The 25,267-nt window shown below is 35.6% G+C and overlaps 1 protein-coding gene across 1 annotated transcript; it reads right to left on the reverse strand.

The window, feature by feature from the left end:
- Positions 1-655: 655 nt before the first annotated feature.
- LOC108558464 (complexin) lies at positions 656-18,849 on the reverse strand. The gene is made up of 4 exons (XM_017915380.1): positions 18,754-18,849; positions 12,219-12,379; positions 4,176-4,305; positions 656-768 (listed from the first exon to the last, which is right to left on the reverse strand). The coding sequence occupies exons 1-4, from the start codon at positions 18,764-18,766 to the stop codon at positions 695-697; spliced, it is 378 nt and encodes a 125-aa protein (XP_017770869.1). The 5' UTR covers positions 18,767-18,849; the 3' UTR covers positions 656-694.
- Positions 18,850-25,267: the final 6,418 nt, after the last annotated feature.

Below are 25,267 nucleotides of genomic sequence, written 5' to 3' on the forward strand. Positions count from 1 at the left end.
TCATCATCGTTGGAAACAAAATCAAATAAAACACATGACTAACGACTAATGTAAACAATCGAACATAAACAACAAAACATGTGGCAGTCAGCTGCGCGACGAACATTTTGTATAACCATCATCATTTAACATCATCATCATCATCAATTAATCAACATTCCAATCGGGGATTCCAAAAAGATTTCCTTCTTTCATTTTTCTCCTCTCCATCATCAACAAAACAAATTATGATCACAGGTATGCTATGTCCTCTCTCCGTCCGTCCGTCCATCCGTCCTTTCGATCGTCCTCCTCTCGTACTCTCAAACCTTACATTTTTTTTTCCCGCCTTATAAAAGCCTTCCCAAAAATTATTCCTTCGTTCCACCCCGGAAAATGGGGATTGGAGCGAAGAAACAAACGAAAGCTTTCACACACACATAACCTGACTTCCTTATAGTTTAATTATTTGGTTGCTAGGGGCGTTGTTGAAGTTGTTTTTTTTTTTTAAATCTCATTTTTAGTCAAGGCCGCGCAGATTATTGCCGCAGATATTTCTATAATAATTTTTACTTTCTAATACGTGACTGTTTTTTTCTTTCTCTTATCGGTATATATATATAATGGTTGTGGTTTGTTGTTGTTATTGTTGTAGTAGGTGGTGGTTGTTGTTGTTTTGTTGTTGTTGTTGTTGTTGTAAGTGTCTCCTGCATGTTCACTGCATAACACATTTACTCTCTATCTGTGACTTGAGTTCGTTTACTTGTGTTTCTATCGTATTCTTCAGCTCTGCAAAAGACAAGGTGAAACAAACACACAGATCAGAAAAGAAAGGGAAAAAAAAAACAAAATAGAGTAGAGAGACAGAAGAAAACGGGAGATACAAACACGCATCCATTCGCAAATATACATTGGCCAAGATTACGCAACGCTACACGCACAAACTACAAGCTGGAAATCTAAATTGTAAAAGGGAACAGTTTACAAGTACAAACAATTTAGGCAACTCAATTAACACTTGTGGACGCGTGCGCATTCTTATTACATGAAGACGCGCGCATACTATCTATTACATCAGTTTCAATGCTATCTTATGTAATTATAATGTAGAATTTCTTGGAAAAAATATTTTAGAAGGCATTTAGTATGGGTATGTTTTACCCACTGCGTGCGTCCACACGGGTTAACGTTGAATATTCGTTGTTTTATTTATTTACACATCATTGCTATAGGCAACTTTTGTATTGAATATAATTAGATTTCATGGCAACACGTTCATCCTGGTTTGCATCCCTTTTGGAATGAATTTAAAGTGCCGTGTTTATTCGCGCGGAAAGTTAACTCGATTGAAAAGTGCACGAATTGGACGCAGAGAGAAGAAAAACAGAAAAAGGAAAATATCAGTTGCAGCAGACGCTTAAATCGTGCAAGAAACGAGTGCTGTTCTCATTTTGTGCGTTATTTATTTACTATTTTTTTTTACAGTTTTTCTTCCCCTTTTCCTATCGCAGTTTCCGAATGTTTCTTTTCACTTCATTTCCGGCAAGACACAAAAAAAAAAACAAACAAACAAAGAACGTGGAAAGTGCAAAAGTAATGAAAGAGAAAAACGTAATTCGATTTGAATACAGAATGCAGGATAATAATAATAATAAAAAAAAAGTTTGAGGAAAACTTCTCTTGTTCCGTACACAACCTGCTTAGATTAAGTTAAACGAAAATGGAAATCAAAGTAGCTGTGAAACAAATAAAAGAAAGAACAAATAAAAAGGAAAAGCAAAAAGGATAAATAAAAGAACATAACATTTTCAAAATAATAATAATAATGATTTAAAAGTAAAACAAAACTACAGTAAAACAAAATGTTATAAAACAAAAGATGCTGAAAAAAAAACAAACAAATGAAGCGTTGAAGTTAAACGAAAATGGAAATCAAAGTAGCTGTGAAACAAATAAAAGAAAGAACAAATAAAAAGGAAAGCAAAAAGGATAAATAAAATAAAAGAACATAACATTTTCAAAATAATAATAATAATAATAATGATGTAAAAGTAAAACAAAACTACAATAAAACAAAATGTTATAAAACAAAAGATGTTGAAAAAAAAACAAATGAAGCGTTGAAGTTAAACGAAAATGGAAATCAAAGTAGCTGTGAAACAAATAAAAGAAAGAACAAATAAAAAGGAAAAGCAAAAAGGATAAATAAAATAAAAGAACATAACATTTTCAAAATAATAATAATAATGATGTAAAAGTAAAACAAAACTACAGTAAAACAAAATGTTATAAAACAAAAGATGCTGATAAAAAAAACAAATGAAACGTAACTAAATTTAAATTTAAACAAAATACTAATTTAACAAAAAATCCTTATAAAAATATGTTACAAAATTGCTTTAACAAAAAAACTTAAATATAAAAAATATTATTAAGTAATTGGGTTGCTGAAAACTCTTTGATTTTCGGTTCTCTTTAATTTTTTTTCGTGCGCTTTTCAAGTCTCCCCTATTCGTTACCGGACACTCATCGTCCGATGGATTAGGGACGTGATTAATCTTCCTTTTAGTGGAATTAAACTCGACCGAGGGTGCTGTTTATTTTTTTTTTGGGGTATATCTAATTTAATGGAAAAAAGGAAAGTATCGCATTTTCCCGCATATTAGTTTTGGAAAATCGATACGTCGGAAATTGATTGATTTGGAATTAAACGATATATAAATATAAAAAAAAAACACTAAATGAAGAGTGCTTCCATCTGTTGGCAGATATCAAAATCGAATTTCAGTATGAATTCAATAATTAGAAAGAATCTGATTTTAGAAACGTACCAACTGTGAAATAATAGAAAAAATGAAAATGAAACAGAAGAAGAGTGGACAAGACGTGTGGTAATAATGTGGCGTGTTCCTAAGCAACGGTGAATGAATAGTTTCTTACATATTTAACAGGGGTTTCAAAACTCGTTACATCTGAGTACAAAGTAGGGTTGTTTTTTTTTTTTGCTTTCTTTTCTCGTTACATACAAAAAATCTATCTAAAAAATAAACGCTAGGATCGATAAACCTCAACAATTTGGTTGTAAATATATATATATGTATATCTTAAAAAATTGGTCGATGTGCGAATTATTACTACGATCAACAACATCACACTAACACGCTAAGTTTCAACAAACATTATTTTGATTAAAGGGGGCTTTGCGAAATATCAACATTCTCTCCTCCTTCTAAAGAGAAAACAACTCGGAAGAGAGAAAAAGGGGGGGCTATAACATCTATATATGGAGACAAAACGTCTCAATAACTTTCGTGTAAATATTTACAACAGTCAAAAGTGCTACGAAAAAAAAAAAACAAAAACGAAACAAAAAATAATCAGAGTGCGGATAAACGTCACATTTGAAGAATTCGTAATATTTTTAGTATAAATTTACGTTATTATGATATTTCATTAAAATTACAGTTTATAAGTGATATTAAATCAATAATTAGTAATAATTTGCAATAAAATTGAAGTGGATGTGAAAAGGTAGCATTAACTTTTTTTTGGTGGATGCACCAGGTATGTGAGAAACAAACGAAATCCGCACCCCATTACGTAATACGATTCTAATAAAGGTTTAACGCCAGACTACGTGAAATAAAAGACAAAGACAATCGCATTTCCATTAGGTCTAATCGTTAGAGAGAAAGAGATGGAGAACGTTTAGGAATCCAATAGGGTTTTATTTTCTATTTTGCATTAATAACGGGCGACGCCGGATGTGTCGTTGCAGAAGCCGGAATCCCGCATTAAACGGTGCTCCCAAATGGCCCGGAATGGGTGCGTTTTAGTGCCCATTAAAAAAGAACCACTACATTCTTGCAAAATCTCGACGCCGCCATCTCTCGACGAAGCGATTAAACCGAAACGGAAACATATGAAAACGAGAGAAAAAAAAAGCATCGCTACGAAATAATAATAATAATAATAAGAGAACCAGAATCTCTCAAAATAAAGCTACGTGATTACAAAAAAAAAACAATAATAATAATAATAGTGAAGGGAGACCTAAATCTAAATTCGTTAGTTATTTTTTTTGCGTTGGTTGGTATAAGTGATTGTGTTGTTTTTTTTTTTTGGTGGTCGTATATTGGCAGCCTAGAGCAGTGAGCAGAGACCTTTGCATTTCTGCACTTTCGCAAGACACTCACTCGTAAAGTCGTCCTCGTCCTCGGCTTCCGCTTCCGCCGCGAGCTCCTCGGGCGTCTTCTTCTTGCGCATCAGCGGATTCGGCTCCTCCTGCAGCTGCTCCTGAACTTCCTCCTTCTTCTTAATATTGTACTGGAACAAGCAGACGCAACAAAAAAAAAACACACACAATTAGAAACGTCAAATATAAATAACAACTACAAAAAAATAAAAAATACCATAGCAACGAGTTACCAATTGAAAAGAATAAGTACCAACACAAATTTAGTAAACCAAAAATATCACCATCAATTTATTGACAATATTGACAATGTTTCGATTCTGCGTTTGTTGCAACTTTAAATTATATTTCAAATTGACGTGCATATAAAGTATACAACTAGGAGGGAAAACGCATGGCGTATGATTAATGCGAATTACGGTTGCATAATCCTCTTCGAAATGTATGTGCGTTTGCATAAGTATTTTCGAATGTTTCGAATGTAGCAACGAGTTACCAATTGAAAAGAAGTACCAACACAAATTTAGTAAAGCAAAAATATCACCATCAATTTATTGAAACCGAAACCGATTGTTTCGATTCTGCATTTGTTGCAACTTTAAATTATATTTCAAATTGACGTGCATATAAAGTATACAACTAGGAGGGAAACTGCATCGCGTATGATTAATGCGAATTGCGGTTGCATAATCCTCTTCGAATTGTATGTGCGTTTGCATACGTATTTTCGAATGTAGCAACGAGTTACCAATTGAAAAGAAGTACCAACTTAAATTTAGTAAACTAAAAATATCACCATCAATTTATTGACCGAAACCGATTGTTTCGATTCTGCTTTTGTTGCAACTTTAAATTATATTTCAAATTGACGTGCATATAAAGTATACAACTAGGGGTGGCAGGAAACCGCATCGCGTATGATTAATGCGAATTGCGGTTGCATAATCCTCTTCGAAATCTATGTGCGTTTGCATACGTATTTTCGAATGTTTCGAATGTAACAACGAGTTACCAATTGAAAAGAAGTACCAACACAAATTTAGTAAAGCAAAAATATCACCATCAATTTATTGACCGAAACCGATTGTTTTGATTCTGCTTTTGTTGCAACTTTAAATTATATTTCAAATTGACATGCATATAAAGTATACAACTAGGAGGGAAACCGCATGGAGTATGATTAATGCGAATTGCGGTTGCATAATCCTCTTCGAAATGTATGTGCGTTTGCATACGTATTTCGATGCAATCGAGTGTAGATTGAGGTTTGAGAGAGAAACAGAAGGAGAGAAATTTAAAGCGCTTTAAGGGATGGAAAACCGCACCTCATAAATTTTGGGTGGATAGGTGAAACGTATTCGAAACGAAAACTTTAAATTGGCTACAAATAAACACTACTACCCACTACACACTGCAGCAGTATTGTTGGTTGGCGTACAGCCGGAATTGCCGGCAATTAATTTGTAGAAAGGGCGGCTTTGTCTCGAAACTTGGGAAACGACCCTTCGTGTATATGTATATATATATAAAGATATAAGTTGTACGCTATATAAATTCCGCTCACAATTGCAACACTCGACGCATTCGGAATACGTTAGAGGCAGCGGCGATAAATTAAATCGAAAATCATTACAACTTTACCCGAACACAACGTATTTACGTGTTTCGAGTTGACGAAGGGCGAATAAAGTTTTCGAATTGCTTTAATTACTCTAGGCAACTCCATATACCTAAATAATCCAGTATAATTAACAGCAACTAAACGTCAACGTTGGCAACTTTTCTACTTGACGTTTATTAACCATTCTTTTAAGTAAAAATACAAATAGTCTTGCATAATGTAACTTTTGGCACAGAATACTCGATCCGAAATTGATATCCTTCTATTACTTTTGCAATCAGTTTTGTTTTTTTATCGTATCGCAATTTAAGTTGGCATCTCCTCGTCGGTTGCCAACATGCTTTTTACGTGCATGAATAACCCGATGCATGTGTACGCTTGAATTCTCTCAATGTTTCGTGGTTCTCTTGCTATTATTTTTTTTGTATTTTAGTTTGTTCGTTGTAAATTCTATTTCGCTTCATCGAAAATCAATTGAAATGCATCCTCGGATCAGTAATCCAACGATATTGGATTACAGCCAACTGTTCAATAAAAAAAAACACTAGCAACACAAAATCAATGTTCGTTTTTTGTTTTTACATTCCTGATTTACGTTTGCTGTCAACGTAATTCAATAACAATTATTTAAACAATGAGAACTAATAATTAATAAATACATTAATTAATAAATGAATTAAGGGTTGGTATTTGAACAATGCACTTATTTGCAGTTTAACCAACAGCACAAAACAACTTTGTTCGGTTAATTAAGGCGAGTGGTTTCTATGGTTACAGCAGCTGCAGAACGCCAATGCAGTAGGTTAATTAATCGAATGGTCCGTGCACTTAAGATTAAGGGCGGCCAGAACTTTCGTAAAGTGTCGACAAGTTGGGACTTTTAGAATAATCTCCAACTTTGCTAATCAGAATGAATTGAATTGCATTCGAAACGCAAATATTTGGATGGGAATTGTAAAAAAAAAAACAAATCACTTGAATATTAGTTAACCTTTCATACTTGTCTGTTAAGTTGGTTGCGTTTTTTTTTAATACCGGAAATTGAAAGATGAAAATGTTAGTTAATTGATTTATAAAGTGTGCGGATCATATTTCGATCAGAGTTCGAACTTTGCTAATGAGAATGAATTGAATTGCATTCGAAACGCAAATATTTGGATGGAAATTGTAAAAAAAAAACAAAACACTTGAATTTTAGTTAACCTTTCATACTTGTCTGTTAAGATGGTTCCGTTTTTTTAAATACCGGAAATTGAAAGATGAAAATGTTAGTTAATTGATTTATAAAGTGTGCGGATCATATTTCGATCAGAATTCGAACTTTGCTAATGAGAATGAATTGAATTGCATTCGAAACGCAAATATTTGGATGGAAATTGTAAAAAAAAACAAATCACTTGAATATTAGTTAACTTTTCATACTTGTCTGTTAAGTTGGTTGCGTTTTTTTTTAAATACCGGAAATTGAAAGATGAAAATGTTAGTTAATTGATTTATAAAGTGTGTGGATCAGATTTCTGTTTATTATATTTAACTGGTTTGGGCACGTTTCGCAAATTGAATTTCGTCGGAGTGGATGATACAAAGAATATAAGAGATGGAAAAGAAAGAAAGAAAAAAAAAATATTGAAGTAGTGTCCTTAATCCGGTCCGGCGTCGTCATCTTCGTCCTCGGTCCATAGAATCCGACGTCGCATAGAGTATTCCCTCAAAGGGAGTCAACCTGACTCCGTTAGGGAGTCGCTATAAAGTAACGGACTCCCTACTAGAGTCAATTTGACCCCGATTAAGTTTCCCCGATGATCCATTTCTCACACGAAAAGGGCCGTTCCAGGCAGCAGTTCCAGTCTCACCGCAGGTGAACCTAATTTACACCATAAATCCAAAGGAAAAAAAGATCGAAAGAAATACATAACAAAACTATCTAACTCTTAGTCGGTTTCTACTTATACGACATCTATTGTTTAAAACATAAATTATATGCAACTTATTTTACAAGATTCTTATTAGTTAAATTATAGGCAACTCAATGAACTTTATATAAACTTAATAATACAATATATAAATATAATAATGATGCATTTAGAATTGCCTACATTATACAACATTTTTCGAAAGTTTCATATTCGAAATGGAGTGTTATTGCGATTGCTGCCATCGTCGTTATCAAACGTTCGGTCGCGAAATTTATAACCTGAAGCGATCGATTCAGCAGATAAAAGCATACAGCAAACACAGAGAGAGAGAGAATAAAAGTAATTACAATTGCAAAACCGAAATTGCGAATTCGTGCGACCCAGTAACGAATGTAACACAACGGTTTTTGAATAACAACAACCATAAAAAAAAAAACACTAATATTTATTCGGACTGCGGAAAATTTACTGAAATTCGCTGAATATTATTCAGTTTATATTGGCAATATAAATAGAAATAACAAAATTCGGACATGCGAGCAATATTTAATTTCAATATTTTGTTTATTTTTTAATAGAGAATTTATTTATTGCTGTGCGGGTTTATGGTTGGTATTCGTGGATTATGTATTTTTCAGTTGCGATTGGTTCAAATTGAAATAAATAAATGAATTTGCAGATACGACATCTGTTGATAAATTAATTTACTAATATATGTTACTTCTTCTTCTCCTCTTCACACTTCACTTGACTATATGTTACTTATATGTCGAGTTTAGTAATTAAGTAATGATTGTAGGTAACTTATAAGACAAGTTAATGCTTCACGTAAAATGACATTTGTTTGGTTAACGAAACGCCATTTTAGTTGATTGGTTGTACTGAGATGGCGCTAATTGTATTCGAAGAAATGAATCTTCTTAGTGATTTTCTTGCAGTTTGCGATGGTCTTTGCATGCACGTGTCGGTTCAAGGGGTTCCGGATTAAATGAAGCCATTTGAAACTGAGTCGTGCGGTGGTTTTTCGAGGGGGTGGGAAAGGGGGGTTGGCAAATACCGCGACTGACGTCGCCGTTTGCATAGCTGCAAATTAATGCTTCTCGCAAATTGGGGTTGGCAACGGCAACGTACAAACATTAATTTAATTAATCGCGTAACGAGGGTTGCATCTCGCTCGCAGAAATAATTAGCAAACAACGCCATCTATCGATACAAAATAAAACGTCATCTTTGATTTGAATGCTAATGAATGCCAGTTATTAACGAACATAGATTAATTGCAGCGCGAAGGTCTCTGATTAAGTGGCGCTACGTGTTCTGTGCGTGCATACCAATTAGAGTTACATAATTCATTGCTGCGCGATAAGAAACCGACAACTCTGATTCCTCGTTAGGGCCTAAATTTATTGCATTTGTTTTTATTTTCCTTTTTTCTTCTTCTTCTTCTGCTGTTTTAGGAATAATTTACGGCGGATCGATGCGAGTTTCGTGTTGCATAAGATAAGGAGTCTCGAGGACGAGCGGCACGGGATCACGCCACCACCACACCACCCCCGACCCGAGGGTCACGCACCCCGGGGATTCCCCTGTTTCTAACCCCTCCCACACACACACACTTATTGCTACGTGCACGTTATGAAGCCATTTACACCGAGGGTGATTCCATCTACCGATACAAGACTAAACAACACTTTATGTAATAACGTGAATTGACGTTAATTCCCGTCGACAAATTTCATTACAAGTGATGATGATAAACATATTACGCAAACACATCATGTTTACATTCGTTTTTACAATTACCGTTAACGTTTAACAAGTTGCCTGTAACTTAAGTTTAAATACATTTGATGTTATGCAACTTGATTAAAATCGGTACGCATCTGCAACCCCGCAATGCGGATGCTCTTGTATTTGCCTAAACGCAATAACGTGTAATGCGGGCTGCATTAAAACCGGCTTTAAGATATGCATATAATACAATTTTTACGATTATTGCTCCTGTAATCCGAGATCCTTGTTTAACGAGGATTACGATATTCCAGGTGGATTACACTCAGTGCTGCGCGCGGGAGAGAGAGACAGAGTTCTCTCTCCAATTACTCTATCGATTCAGGCCACCCACACACCACCGGAGCCACTTTGAATATCCAACTATGCAAAGAATAGTAAAGAAAGCAAAAAAAAAATCAAACCCCGTTGTATCCGTCTCTATATATAGTTCGAGCCCTTGCAAACATAAAGTGTGAACACAGAAAGGGGTAGACTAAGAAGTTTCTGACCTTTACAGAAAATGTTAATTATCTGAAATGCGATTTTGCACTTTCGCAAGATTAGTAAAACCATTACAGTGTTGCCACCATAAATTTTATTCTCTCTTAATTTGGGTACATCCATAAAACAAACAAAAGAATAACCAATGATACAAATGAGACTAATAAAAAGTAACGTTATTTTTTATAAAAAAAACTAATATATTTACGCGTTTTGAGGGTTGCTGGAAAAAAAAAATTGTTTGCGTGTTCTATGGAAATTATGGTACTTTCTTGTTGTTTTGTGAGATAAATGTATATTTACGCGTCGAGGGGTTAAATTTAATAATATGAATTATGAGAAATGAAACGAGGGTGGTTCCTGGCTAATGTAGGTTTGAATTTTCCCCGAAACGATGAGGACTCCATCTGTGTTCATTAAAATTATTAAAAATTAATTATTTTGAGATTAGGCCACATCCAAACTGTTTCGTTTCTTACATTTGGCATCAATGATTCAAGCTGAAGAAAAAGAAGAAGCAAATTGTTGACATGCATTTCTATACAAATGATCATTAGATGTTGTGAGTTGTGTGTTGTATATTATGCACGTTTATAAATAGCTTTTATTGTGTAGACGGGATAATTGGATCGATACTTGAGCTCCGGATTAGTGCTGTCACCTCTTTCTCTCTCTACCTCCCTAGTGAAGTGCCCACCCTCATCGACTACCTGAGCTGGAAAGCAACCCTCCCTTCACCCCCCATGCAGTGATATTTGCATAACCATTATATCGCGGACACGCGAATTGGTACGGTTGCATACTCAACGGGAAGACCGGAGAGCACGCCATTATTCCCGCGTATTATACACACTTGATCCAGGATTAACAAGCGTCATTGGCTCACGCCGAAAACCACAATGGCACATTACGTCCATTGTCATTTCCATAACACAGCACTCTTTGGAGCGCAGAATCTAATTACCTTACTATTCGCAATCCAAAATTAACAATAGAAATACAATTGTTTCTCTTTGATAATTCGTGATATCTGTCAATTAAGACGCGCACACAAAGTTGCCTATGTAAATGAACGTTACGTGAAACGAATCTCGTAACCCAATAGTAGGTAGTGTAATAGGTAGTAAAGTGCTTCGAGCGTTGAGCAAACAGGAATCTATCTTCTCGTCCTCGAGCGTTTTATTTATTTACTCCTTTTTTTATCGCATTGAAATCGTTTTGTAGAAACGTTGAAATTTCGGTTCTTTCTCTGTTATCCCGAGGGAAGCTTCGCCCTTCAAATGTATAATGCCTTCTTGACTCGCCTACAGCCGTATAATGAGTGTGTATCACTCTCCCTTTATCCACCCCAATTTCAGTCTTATTTATCTATCCTTTATCATCCTTTTGTCCGGAATACGCTTCTCGATTTTACGATTTTTTTTTTGTCATGGCTCCATCTATCGGAGAAGTTTACACGAGAAATGTACACACGTTCGAATGTTCGGGACGAAAGCCAAACAAACTCGAAGAGTAAACGATTTGTAAACGACTCAATTGAAACGAATCTCCGACGGCGATACAAGAATCACACGCTCCGAGGCTTAAAGTAACAATCGCAGCTTTCGACGAAGGTTAAATAAACCTAAAACACGTCCTAAATCCACGTCCACATCCAAATTTTAAAAACTAGTTAAAAGCGTTTCATTTAATAAATTCTACAGTTATCAAATTTAAATTCATAGATTTAGATTACTCACAGATTCGTCTTTCGATTGAATAATTATTTTTTGATGAAACTATTACAGTTTTTGAGAAAAACTTGAAAAACTAATTGGAAACAGTGTATTTGGAAATTGGTAAATCGGTTTTTGGGAACGCAATTAATAGCCGGATGATTCGATTCTGCGGACGAGACGATGGCAATTATCGGATCGCTACGTGAATCCTCGCAATTCACCCTCCGCCACCCGCAAAACCGTAAATGTTTGGTTTTCGGGGGAGGAGGAGAACAGATTTATGCGGCCGGTTTGAATTGTATCCAGTTTCACCCGGACATCCGATAACGTCTCATTAAGTGAATCATCGGATCCGATACGCAAATCGCGCTAACAAGCGACCAACATTTATTTATTTATTAACATCATCATCATCATCATCACCGTTCAATTTGCGAACGATGAAAGAAACGAAACGATGGTAATTCGAGTTGCTGATAATAGATGGCGTGACGAAAATTTAGATGTCCTCTTACCTTGTCCCTTATTTCCTGCCTCATCTTTTCCCTCTCCTCCTCCATCTTTCTGTGCTTCTCCTTCCTCCTCTCTTCGGCCTCGCGGATGGCTTCCAGACGCTCCCTCTCGGCCTCCTCCTCCTTCTCCTTATCGTCACCATCATCGTCTCCGCCAACCGCCCCTGAAATCACGCAAACAAAACAAAAACGTAATCAATTACATCCAATCAAACGTCATCTGATAATGCAACTCTGGTTGCAGCAATCACAAAAGCGACAGATATGTCAATTGTAAAGTTACCGATTGTTGACAGATCTAATAAAGCTGTAGCCGTGGCAACGAGAAGAATAGTAAATAAAGGAATTGGCAAATCGGAAGGGCAAACAGTAAAGAAAGAAGAAAAAAACCGACCATTATTAACTACATCTCCGGTTTCGCTGCAGCGCTTGCTTTATTTTTTTTTCTCCTCTCATTCGCGAAACCGAAGAATCTCCGATAAAATTCAATTCCGCTCTCTCTCATCGGGGAATTCGATACTCGCAAAACGGAAGTAGCAAAAAGAAAAGAAAAAAAAAACAATTGATTATACCCAGCAGATATTAACCGTTTTAGTTTTAGTTTTCTAGTAGAACGAAGAAGAAAAAAATAGAAGAATGTTGAAGGAAATAAAGTGGAAAGTCTCACAAAATTGTATTCATCAAAAAGAGAGAGTTTCTGTTGTAATGAAGAACCTGCCAACCCTTTCGGAACTTCTAACCGCATTTCCACTCTCTCTCTCTCTCTCATGTGTGTGCGGTTTAGACCACGAAAACCACTTTAATTTCAGACTCTCCCGAAAATCCCTTTTAACCCTTCGCAAAGCTAAAAAAAATCCGTCGCAACGTTTAATTAATAATAATAATAATAATACTTCATTTAGAATTACGAAAAACACGAAACAATTGAAATCCGTTTGAATCTGTCATTAATTATAGCGCGCCCTCTGGGATTAGGCAACAAAACAAAAAAAAACAAAAAAAAAAACGTACGATGAAAGGATTACGCCACAATGACGGGCGAAAACAAAAAACTAACCTAAAGTAAGTAAACGTCATTAATTAGCGGAGCTCGTATTCACGTTAAACGGATTAATTAGAGCGCGTAAGCAACGCAACGAGATTATTCTATTGAATGAAATGCATTTCTTTCTCAAGTTTTTTAATTAATTAATTATTAAAAGTTAAATAGAAATTTTTATTAACAATATGGCGCATTACGCGAAATGTCAATAGGTTTACGCCATTTTGATTATCGTTAATCACGACTGTTTCAATTCAATTGTTTCATTGGAAAAGTGACAATTAACAAAAACAAATCGAATATATTTATTTTTTTCGTTCGCAATTAGTTTTGTGTAATTGGTTCCGAAGAGCATCGATCCGCAGATGGACGGACGGTTTAAATAATTGGTTTATGAATGCGCGAAAATTGAGTAAATATCGATCGCAGATCAAATTTTCATTCGAAGCTTAAAATATTCACAGAGGCAGTTACACCAATATGAGTGCAAACAAATTACGGTTCGTTACTGTAATTATTTTCAGCCCCCCTCTTTCCACGACAGTCGCAATTACTTCTACGCTTCGGCATAATTGAACAAAACGCAAATAAACAGCAGCAGGTCACGATTTACGACCTTTCCCTAAAAAAAAAAACAGTGAGTAACGTTGCAAGAAAATCATTAACGTTGGAATATCAAGTAAATTCAGTTGCATAATTTATAAATTGATTTGAACTTTTGGTTGCATAAATTGACGTAATTGTTTATCGAATTTAGATGTCTTTGCGATCAAATGATGCGTGCGATGGGTTGCAGCCCTAATCGCATTTTTTTGCCGGTCAATTAGGTGCACTTATTGACATAATTTCCAAAAGGGGGAAGATGCTTTCAGCGCCGAAAGTGGAAGATGATGGCTGCATTAGACTTTATCATCGCCATCATCTTCGTAGTCGTTTGGTTAAAGAAAAAAAATATAGATGTCGCTAATGGTTTGCGTAACCCTCGACTCATACACGAAACTCCAAATATTAAGTACATAGTGAGTGCAAGAGAGGACGTACGTTTTCTCGAGAATTGAAACGTGCGCTGCAAATATTTACCCGTTCCTCGCAAGTCACATAATTACATAATTAATAAACAGCGAGTGCCGACAGAGGAGAGGAATGAAAGAGACGCCGATTTAATTGCGAAAGTTGTGCGCGGAACGACGAGTCGTTTTATTAAACGAAAGTTAAATTAAATTCATATTTGCGGAACGAAAGTCTGGTTGCCTATGTGACAGCATTGATTCTCCATTAGATTTTGTTTTTTTCAAATGTTTCACATCCACCAAACGCGTTTCCAAGATGAATTTCGTTTGATTTATATCCAATCTTTTTGTTCTTTCAGTTTGGACCGGTGCCAGGACAATATTGGGGCGAAGACGTAAATCTCTGCGCGATCGCTTTTAAAACAAACGTCTTTTCATTTTATCGTAACAGTTTTTTCTGATATAATGAATGTAAAGATACGAACTATAATTCGATTACGCGTGCCAAAACTCCCCACGGAAAGGGCTTTTGGTATATAGATATAGATCTGTGCGACACTTCAGCGCCAGAACACTGAAATGTGATTTCCACTCCGTCATAACGTAATTAGATCTGTTGGATTTCAAAGGGCACTTAACGGCGCGAGGCCAGATGCTCCCTTTGTGTCGCGAACCGAAGTCCGGAGATTGGGATATCCGATAAAGAAGGGATCTCTGCACTTGGCACTTCGTTAGAGAGAGAGAGAGAGAGAGTAGTGTCCGCGAAATCAGTTAAAAAAATACATGAAATCGCTTAATTTGAAGCACTTCCGCTTGGATTTCGAAGAAATCCAATGGTCACTTTAAGTTACAGATGGAGCTTTAAAAAATCCGATAAATTTCATTAAAAACAATTGATATTTTAATAACGCCATCCGGTGGATTTTCACGAACTAAAGTTAGAAATCCTCAAATTACTCCGTTTTTTAAGCATTTTTTTTAATTTCGTTTATTACAATATAAAATAAAGTTAATTATGCACTAAAATTTAATTTATTTAAATATTTCATACTTTAATTTCGTTTTTGAAAGCTTAAAAATGAATGTTAATCAAGTTTGTGAAAAATTACGCTATAAAAGTGTTATTTTCAATGGGAATGGTGATAAATATAAACTATAATTCATATTCTTTATGCTTGCACACAATTAAGCGTAATGAGTTTCTGTAATGTGAGTCGAAACTGCAGATAACTATAGCTTTGTACAAAAAAAAAAAAGGACACACAATATATTTTATATTACGTACAAATGACGGCGATAATAACGGAGGATAATATTAAAATCATGGTAACGATAATAACGTGAATTAAAGCCGGTATTTATATGCAACCGCGGGCGCAGCGTTGATTGTTGGGTTGGCGTGGTGTGTGACCCACATACGTGGTGGATGCGTCGGTTGCTCCAATTACCAAAGTCTTTTATATGCGAGAAAAAAGAAAAAAATAAAGAATGGCACGTATATTTCTAATAAATTGAATTCCTCTTCTTGGGATGTAATTCTATTTGGCGTTTATGCATTTTTCCAGGCGTATCGAAAAATATGCGAAAATGCGAGAAACAGAGAAACAGAGAAATGGAAAATTGCTGGAGTATGCATCATTTTTCGCCGGCAGCAATTTGTCATATTTTCTGTGACGCGAACGTCGTCGGCAATAAAGACCCAAAGAAAATGGGAAAAATATGTTTGATGTGGTGGTTCACAGAAAAGTAAAGTGAAAGAGGAAAATGCGAGATATGGAGAAGCCTACCACAGTTTTCCAATCAGGAAAAAATCGCGTTTCCATAATTGTAATTTTTATTTTCATTTTTTTTTTAGTCTTCGTGTGCGGGTGAATAAACTCGGGGAAACTTATCCCGCTTTGCATATTCAAAGAGAGGGAATTATAATAACGACGACGTTGTAAAACGCGACATGAAGGGGTGGTGGTAGAGGAGAAAAACCGTCGGAAGAACGTCGCGTGACCGAAGGCTTAATATTAATAAAATATTTATTTTTAGAGCGAGTCATGCAAGTTGTTTCATATATATTTTTTTTTCAGTTTTCATGGAAATGCAACCCTCCAAGGAAATTGGAACTCAATCTTAAGAGAGTGCTTAGTTCAACGACCCCTGTTTACGTCTGCAGTAGATAACAGACATGTAAGTACAGAGTAAAACGTAATAATTTAGTTAAAATTTGAGTAAGAAATTGACATTTTTGAAGCACTTCCGGTTATAAAATCAAAAAAATTAATCGATCACAGTAATAGGTTAAGTATATAGAAATTAATAGAATTATTTTTATCTAAAACAGATAACATTTTACTAACGCCATCCGGTGGATTTTCATAGAAACACATAGTTTATTCCCGTTATAGCTTCGATTTTTCACCGATTTTTTCGATTTCGTATTTTTAGAAAGTAGAAGATTCATATTTTATTGGAAATATTAATATATTATGAAATGTTGAGTTGTTAATTGTCGAAGTGGAAATTAGTTTGGCGAGTTTGAACTTTCGACCGACGGCGAAATTAAACACGAAGCAAGGGATTAATTGCCCAAGCAACTTGCAGGTGGTCTGCGGGTCTGTACGCACATATACAGACACATATACAGAGAAAGGCCATTAGGATACAGACAGATATTTACTGCGAGACAACAAAAGGATTTACACTGATTCAAGTGGTGAAGTGAGAGAGCGCGCACACATAAATACACACAGCACTGGAGTTTGCAGCAACAAATAAATAGAATAAATGGGGATGAAAAGAGAACAGGGGTTGGTTTCTCGTGGCAAAATAAGAGCGAACTTCTGCAGCCTGTAATCAGCGGAGAGCAAATTGCGGACATGAACTTTATAGTAAAAGATTTTCAGGGAATTTACTACAGATATTGAATAGCAAAGGGTGGAGTTCAAAGCAAGTGTCAAACGTAAATATTACGTGGAAATTTTAGTTTTCTTGGAAAGAAAGGAAATTGTATTAATTTAGAAAATTACAAGAAATTCTGATTATAAGTGAATTACACTCAAATTATGATTAGAACGCCTCTGATGATCGAGAACACGAACTGCAATTTAATCGAAGAACACTTCAGGTAATCATGGTGAAATTGCTTAACGTATTGCATGCAACCGATATTGCATTTATATGATTACAATAAATTTGTATATTAAGTTGCATAATGATATTCGACTGCAATTGCACATATTTGTGTGTGCGTTGCATAACCACTTGGAAATTGTTAATAAAATTGAAGTTGAAATCAATACTGAGCAAGATTGGGAAAATCAGGACACGATTCGTGTAATTTACATTTAAAAATTATGTAAGTAATATGACGTTTTCTATTACAGTTGGATGCTATTATGGTGGACTAAGTAACAAAAATTTTTGTTGAGCGGACGGGAGATGAAGATGAGAGAGAAAAAAATAACCGAGTCCCTAGTTGATGGAAAAATTACGAGGGGGCTTTGGAGAGCTACTCGACACGGTCTCCTCCGCACACGTCCCTCGAGTGGCGTTTGAAGATGATGAAGAAGTAGAACTACCACGAGTCTGCGACGCGCTCAGAAAGAGAGGTATAAAACCTCGTCTCGTCTGGTAATGGTAGCAGTCATATTATTATTATTAGTAGTAGTAGTTTTTTTCTCTTTGCACACTACACGACCTTCTTTTAGAGACTAATGAACGTCAGAGAGCGAAGATTACTCGTGTAAAGAGAAGAACAAAAACGGGATATGGAAAAATAAGAAAGACGAGAAGTTTTACGGGGATTACCGCTCCGGATTTGAACACACACACACATACACTGAACACTAATAATCTAGACGCCATCTATGAATAAACAAGTACAATTAGTTATTGGGAAATAAAACAAATACAACACGTATAGGCAACAAACGATACAGCAACAACAAACAGTTAAACATGCACGCACGAGAAGACTTTAGTTGGAAATTGTTAGTAAAGAGGGAAGAAAAACAAAGATGTAGATATAGATTAATAGAGAGAAAGAGAGAGAGATTTTAGAGAGAAAAATAGAAGTTTTCTTTGAAGACACGCATGCAGCACAGAAGAAACAAAAGAAAATTTCGATTCGATTTCGTTTGTTTTAAAGTGAATGTCTTATATATAAAAGAAATTATTTATAGATATTACAGATGTGTATGTAGGTTATTATATAAAAAAAAAAAAAAATCCAAGTCGTACCGCAAGGTTCCAAAAGGGCAGACTCAAACTCGACGATGCGGGAGCGACAACGAGGGAACGATTACTGAGGACGTTGATGATCACACTGGCGCTTCTTGTTCTTAGTTGTGGTAGTAGTGGAGGTTGTAAACTTTGCTTTCTCTATATATATATTCTATACTTTTTTTTTTTTTTTTGATTTTCTTTGGTTGGTTGCTCTTGTTTTTTTCTTTTTAGTTGTTTTCTATACTTTTGTTTTGCTTTCAGAGTGCCTTACCTAATATGTTCATATCTCGACAGGGTCGCACTAGATGTCGGACTGCTGCCGGCTGCCGCCTCCGTTTTGTTCCGCAACGGCTGTGACGTCACGGGACGCCCCCCGTCGCGACGCCTGCGCCACCGACCCCGTGCGCTGCGTCGACGACGGTAGGAGCGGTGGGGTGGGGGGGGGGTTTATGGTAGGAAATCGCGCTTAGAACGCGCGTGTTGGAGAGAGAGGGATGCAGGAAATGGGGGCGGTGTCTCGTGTGGTGGGGGGTGCGTGGACGGTTTGCCGCGGGGGTGGGGAGAGGCACCGAACGCGGCGGGGGTTGACGGAGGCGGCGGCGGCGGTGGTAGTGGTGGTGGTTTACGGTTTGCGAAAGGGTGGCGGCAGACGCGCATCTGATTCTTGGCTAAAAAGCATCCGGAGAGGACCTCTCTCGCCGCTGCTCCAAATATGCACAGTCAACACATCTCGCATCATTGTATAATAGAATGCATACATAATACTTACATACATACAACCAGATATACATGCACTTAAATTAAAAAAAAAAGTAACCTTAACACTTTTATCGCGACATCTGCATTTAAATTTGTTAAAGAAATATAGAAACAGGCAAATTTAAAATCTCAAATCAAAGTCCATTACTATTCAAAATTATTGATTATTATGCAACTAAATATACAAATTAAACGTCAAATTTAAACTAATATTGTTTTAAGCTGTGTTAATAAAAGAAATTGTTAACGTTCTACTAAAGTAAATTTGTTAAATTTATCGTTGAACAATATTTCAATAGAATTGGACGAGTTCATTGATAGTTATGCATTTAAATTTATTAAAGAAATATAGAAACAGGCAAATGTTAAATCTCAAACCAAAGTCCATTTCTATTCAAAATTATTGATTATTATGCAACTAAATATACAAATTAAACGTCAAATTTAAACTAACATTGCTTTAAGCTGTGTTAATAAAGGAAATTGTTAATGTTTAACTAAAGTACATTTGTTAAATTTATCGTTCAACGATATTTCAATAGAATTCGACGGGTTCATGGATAGTTATGCATTTAAATTTATTAAAGAAATATAGTAATAGGCAAATGTTAAATCTCAAATCAAAGTCCATTTCTATTCAAAACTATTGATTATTATGCAACTAAATATACAAATTAAACGTCAAATTTAAACTAACATTGCTTTAAGCTGTGTTAAAAAAGGAAATTGTTAACGTTCAACTAAAGTAAATTTGTTAAATTTATCGTTCAACGATATTTCAATAGAATTCGACGAGTTCATGGATAGTTATGCAATTCATTATACTGTCACGTCGAAATGGGTCATTCAGTTTACTGTAATTGCATTAGATGGCATACATAATTAGTTTGATTTATGAACGTAATGTAATTAAAATATTGAATACGCATGTAGAATGATTTAAAATAAATTGAAATAGAATTTCTTGTTGTTTGAATATCTTGAAGCATGGAAAGAAGTCTACATAAAAAATAATTTAAAATCACTCCATCTCTTGTTAAATGCACAACAACAGAAAATTATTTCTTTAATAAAAATTAGTTCCCAACTTAAAAAAAAAACAACAATGAAAACCAAAGTTTTAATACCAACACAAACGAAATAAAAAAAATCTGCGTTGCTTACATTTCTTTTGCGAAATTACCTTTGCCTTTCAAGCTTTGCGGAAATTAAAATGCTCTTTTTCTCTATTTCGTCTTTGTCTCCTCTAGTTTTATTGTTTCGTCATATTACATAACGCAATTAAAACGTGCGGCGCCGCTTTATTTCGTCCCTTCCCACAGCATTGTTTGGTCGTTGAGCGCATATTTCACTCTCGCCATCCGCAAAACGCTCAACCTTTCTTCATCCACCGCACGAAATTTGTTGTTCTTTCGCATAATGAAGCGACTTTTCTCCAGAGTCGTTTGCTTTATCTTTTACAACCCCCCCCCCAACCCTAAAAATTCTATTATCTCCCTTCATGGCCTGCTTCGTATCTTGTTTTTCCACTCCGTATCTTGTTATTGAAGCAAACAACAAGAACAACGCTCTTATCAAATTGTTATGGCAACGATCCGATTATGTAACAACTGAATTTGTAAACTGCCAATATTGATTAATGAATTGCCTATATTGTATTTAATGCATTTTAAGTTGCCTACAGAACTGGAATTAATTATTTATCAATTTTTTTGAAAGAATGCCTTAATTTGTGTGGAATTCGATGAAAAAAGTAAATATTTGCTTGCTCTCTCGAAATTTATGGAATGCGGCCGCTTGCACATAAATAATAATCATAATATTATGTATGGTAATGCATTCGAGCGTAAATATGCAACCGGAAATGCTCGAGAGATGAATGGGTGGAAATTCCCGGAATCCTCCAACCGCACATCACATATCGTCCTCATTCTACCAACATCAAAAAATAAAATGCAATACGTTTTCCCCCATTTTCTTCGAAGCTTCGACCAATGAACAAAAAGTAGAAGAAGCAAAAAAAGGAGGAGAAAGATTGATTCGCAAATGGAAATAAATAAATTCGGGCGACCGGAAGTGATAAAGTGGAATAGTTCTGCGTCGAAAATAGAGATGGAGTGTTGGGCTTTAACGAACCGTGAAATCCTGCGAAGCCATTCAACGTAACTTCTCTCTCTCTTCCAATCTTCGATTGGTCGAATTTGAATTTCAAAACATTTCATTCACTCTGGAAGCCGGAAAACGTGTAGAAAGTAGGTAAGAGATGGACCGAATACATGCATACGGCTGTGGCGGACGGTTGAAGATGTTAAATCACGAGATTCGGTCAAGAAAGAACTCGTGCACTTAAATCATAGCTAATGGCAATTGTTTTCTACAAATGCAACAAATAAAAGTTGGTGAATTGCAAATTTGGTTGCATAAGTTTAAAACAAATAATAATGTTTCCATCTATACGTGAACTGGTAACTAAAAAAATAAGAAACGAGCGTGTAATCCTTCGCTTTGTTATATATTTTATTTTTTTTGTAGAGAAAGCCGTTTTCATTCTGCGGGGATCAGCGAAAACATAAAGCATTTTCCAAAGTCTTTGTCGGAGTGGAAAAAAAAAAGATACTTAAAGTTTATATCTTCACGTTTATAAACACACACACACTAGCATTCAATTTTCTTTCTGCCCGTTAATATTTCGCAGAGAATTTCCACAGGGTTTTCAGTAGCAAACAAAATAAAATATAGGAAAGGTGAAGGATGAAATAAACGAAAAAAAAAAAACACGAGGATAGATGGCGCTCGTCGTCCGGACTGAGAAGAAGAATTAGAAGAATGCACGGATTATGATGCGAGAGGCGAGTTTTCCCGGTGGAGGATTAAAGTATTTTACAAGCGCGAATAATTCTGGTAAACAAAAAAAATAAATAAACGGGAAACAAAGTAGAATGAAACAAACTTAAACTTGCGCGAATTTACGTGTATTTACTTTTAAGGTTAGTTATGCAACGAAAAGGAAAATAAAATTAAATCACTTTGATGTGAAACAAAAAATAAAGGGGAACGAGCGGTGGCGCCCTCTGTTTTCCCACTCCGAACTATATAAATTATTTCGTTAAAAACACGGCCATTTCGTTTGTTTCGCTTCAAAGACATTCTTTTAATCGCATCATCCTTGCTCCAGTGACCAAAACGTACACATTTTCATTTGTTACCATGGAAACACCTATAATGATAAGTTGATATTAATTATAAATAATTGTATTTTCCCCCTTTTTTTTTGGATTATCTTGTTCTTTGCGGTGTTTACTTTGTGGAGACGTAATTTTGTTGCGTAATTAATCGCTTCCTCCTCCGCAGAACGCGGAGCTAATGACGCGCCCCGCATTCCGCCCATTAACGACGCGCACGATGATGGACTATTCTCAATATAATAACCATGGTTACATCATAGCAACGTCTCATTCGGTCCCTTTGTTGCGGTAATGAAAGCGTGACGAGCGCATAAAAGCAATCACTCGCCGTGCAGACGTCCATTTCTATTGATGTTTACCAAAAAAAAAAGAAAAAAAAGTAAAACAATCCAGTAAATACATTTACAAAATAATTAATCACAGCATCGTTGCATTACTTGAAATAGGCAACCAAATTATCATCAAATTCAATAATGTTTAGGCAACCCAATTAAATGGAAATTTGATGAAATTAAACAAATGCAAACAATTATGGTAATTGCAGCGTATGTTGAATATGTGATTTTTGTGTGTTTGTCGTGGGAAAAATTCATAAAGAAAACTATGAGTTTTATGGTTGGAAATGTGCGGTTGTTCTGGGTTTGTGGAAAATGCATGTGAATATTATTCATCGTCGACACCGTACGAGGCTTTTCTCTTAACGCTAAATGCGCTCCGCACATACATTTCTCATTCGCACTTAACGCCGTTACTTTTCTTTTTCTCTTTCCTCCCTACATACATTTTCCGCATTTTCATTTTTGACGTACGTGCGGTGGAGTGAGAGAGAAAATCGCGATTATCCGTGTCGTGTGGTCGCGACCCGCGGATAATCTCGATATTTATAGTTGGTACTCGTGCACGAATAGTTACCATGGAGAAATAACAAGTGAGCCGGAAAATGGAAAGAGGGAGGGAGGGAAGCTTACACGGCAATCGCATTCGGGTCAGAAGTGGATTATCTCAATAACACTCGCACTCTCTTATTCCATTTCCTCCTAATCCCGGGAAATTATCATTTTTCATTCACTTGAATCTTATTACCGGCCATTACTTTCCGTCCCGTCCCAACGACTGGCGCGTTCCACTTCGCGAAAATGCTAATGCATTTCAGCTTGAAACATAATACCGTATTACCATTAATTTCCTTCAAAGAAAAGAAAAAATGCAGGCAACCCAATTGGCAATTCAAGCGATTATAACCCAATCATTTTCTCTGCAAGCATTACCAACTTATAAACAAAGTTAATTGTCAAATTTTCAATTGATGACTTATTTGATATGTAAAATTCATAAACATCTACTGTTAGTTATGTTGTTCGAATATTTGCGAGAAAATTATACAAATAATAGCAGTTGTTGGAAAAAAAAAAACAATAATGGGGGCAGGCAACATTATTTGCAGTAATATTTCACGGTTTGGCCTACGTGTTTATTTTCGAAGCGAACCGCGCTAATGAATATACAAACAAAAATAAAAGCGCACAAATTTCCCCGATATTTCCCCGGGTCGTGCAAATATTTCGTTATAAACTCGCCGCATTGCCGTAACGCTATGAAACAAGCCGGAAAATCAACAGAATTGATGGAAAATTAACAATTTTCCACTCAAGATCCATTGGAAAATCCAAACAAAGCGCATCCAAAATAACAGTTGAATTGTCGCGAAGAATGAGCGAGTAATTGGGTTTTTTTCCGCGATAAGTTTTTCTTTTTGATTTTCCACGAATTGAGATGATTTATAGGAAAGTGGAAACTGTGTGTGTAGGTTGATTGTTGCGGTAGCCGGAAAATCGATTTCACACAGATTTTCCGGACACGCAAACCTATCGCGGAAAACTCGATCCGCCGAACATCACGAACGCGAATCATCGGAACGCAATTACCGTTTTCCTATATGTATCTACAGGAGGAAAAACAAAAGAAAATTGTGGAAAACAAAAAAAAAAGAGAGAATTGAAAACGTGAAACAAAACGTGCTCGCAGAACGCAAACTGCGATCACCAAAAGAGTAAAATTCGAGACTCAAATCGATTCAACTGAAGAACACATTTTTGATTGATTAATTATCAAATTCATAAGTTATTTTCGATAATGCGTAGTAAATTTAAAGAGTTTACAATAACAAAAAAAAAATTGAATTGTTTCATCCGGATTGATATGGATTGGCAACCCAACCAACTCTCACTAATTGGCTTACATATTTGCAATCCTCACATGAGCACACACTCCATGCATCCAATTTGAAAATATGTTGGCAATACTCTGCGTAATTGACAATCAAACAAATATTTGCGAAAAAAACGCATTGTTTTTTTTTTGTGTGTGTTGGTAACAAAATGTGCAATTCTTCACTTTTATCTATATTCGACTTTTGTTTGTTTTTAGATAATTTATTACTAGATTTGAAAAATAATAAAGTAAAAAAAATTACATTGAATTAATGGAAGATTCGATTCGGAAATAATCGAGGGTTGCAAAAAATGAAAATATGCGGGAAATTTGAATTTTAATGTTAATTCAAACGTCGTTATTTTTTTTTCTCTCTCTCTCGCTCGAATTCAGCAGATGGTATTATGAATTATTCAATTCGCCGTGCCGTTTCGCGAATTATCCTTAAATACACACACGCGCGGCGAACAGAGGGAGCCACGATCGATATGCAATTATCGGGAAATCTCTAATTCGCTGCAAAGAGGAAATGGCATTATTGTGTTTCCATTCTGTTCGCTTTTAAGCTTTTTTTTTGCTCTAATCTATCTTCTGCAGAAGAGAAATACTTGTAGTTTTAAGTGAATTGGG

This window comes from Nicrophorus vespilloides, unplaced genomic scaffold (assembly GCF_001412225.1).
Source record: "Nicrophorus vespilloides isolate i.1.1-1 unplaced genomic scaffold, Nicve_v1.0, whole genome shotgun sequence".
NCBI lineage: Eukaryota > Metazoa > Arthropoda > Insecta > Coleoptera > Silphidae > Nicrophorus > Nicrophorus vespilloides.

Bases quoted from the DNA above. Each gene is read 5' to 3' on its own strand.
- LOC108558464 (XM_017915380.1), bottom strand. The intron at 4,306-12,218 runs GTAAGAGGACAT...TGCTTGTTCCAG, and splicing joins GGCAGGAAATAAGGGACAAG to TACAATATTAAGAAGAAGGA. The intron at 769-4,175 runs GTGAGTGTCTTG...TGTCTTTTGCAG, and splicing joins GGACGAGGACGACTTTACGA to AGCTGAAGAATACGATAGAA.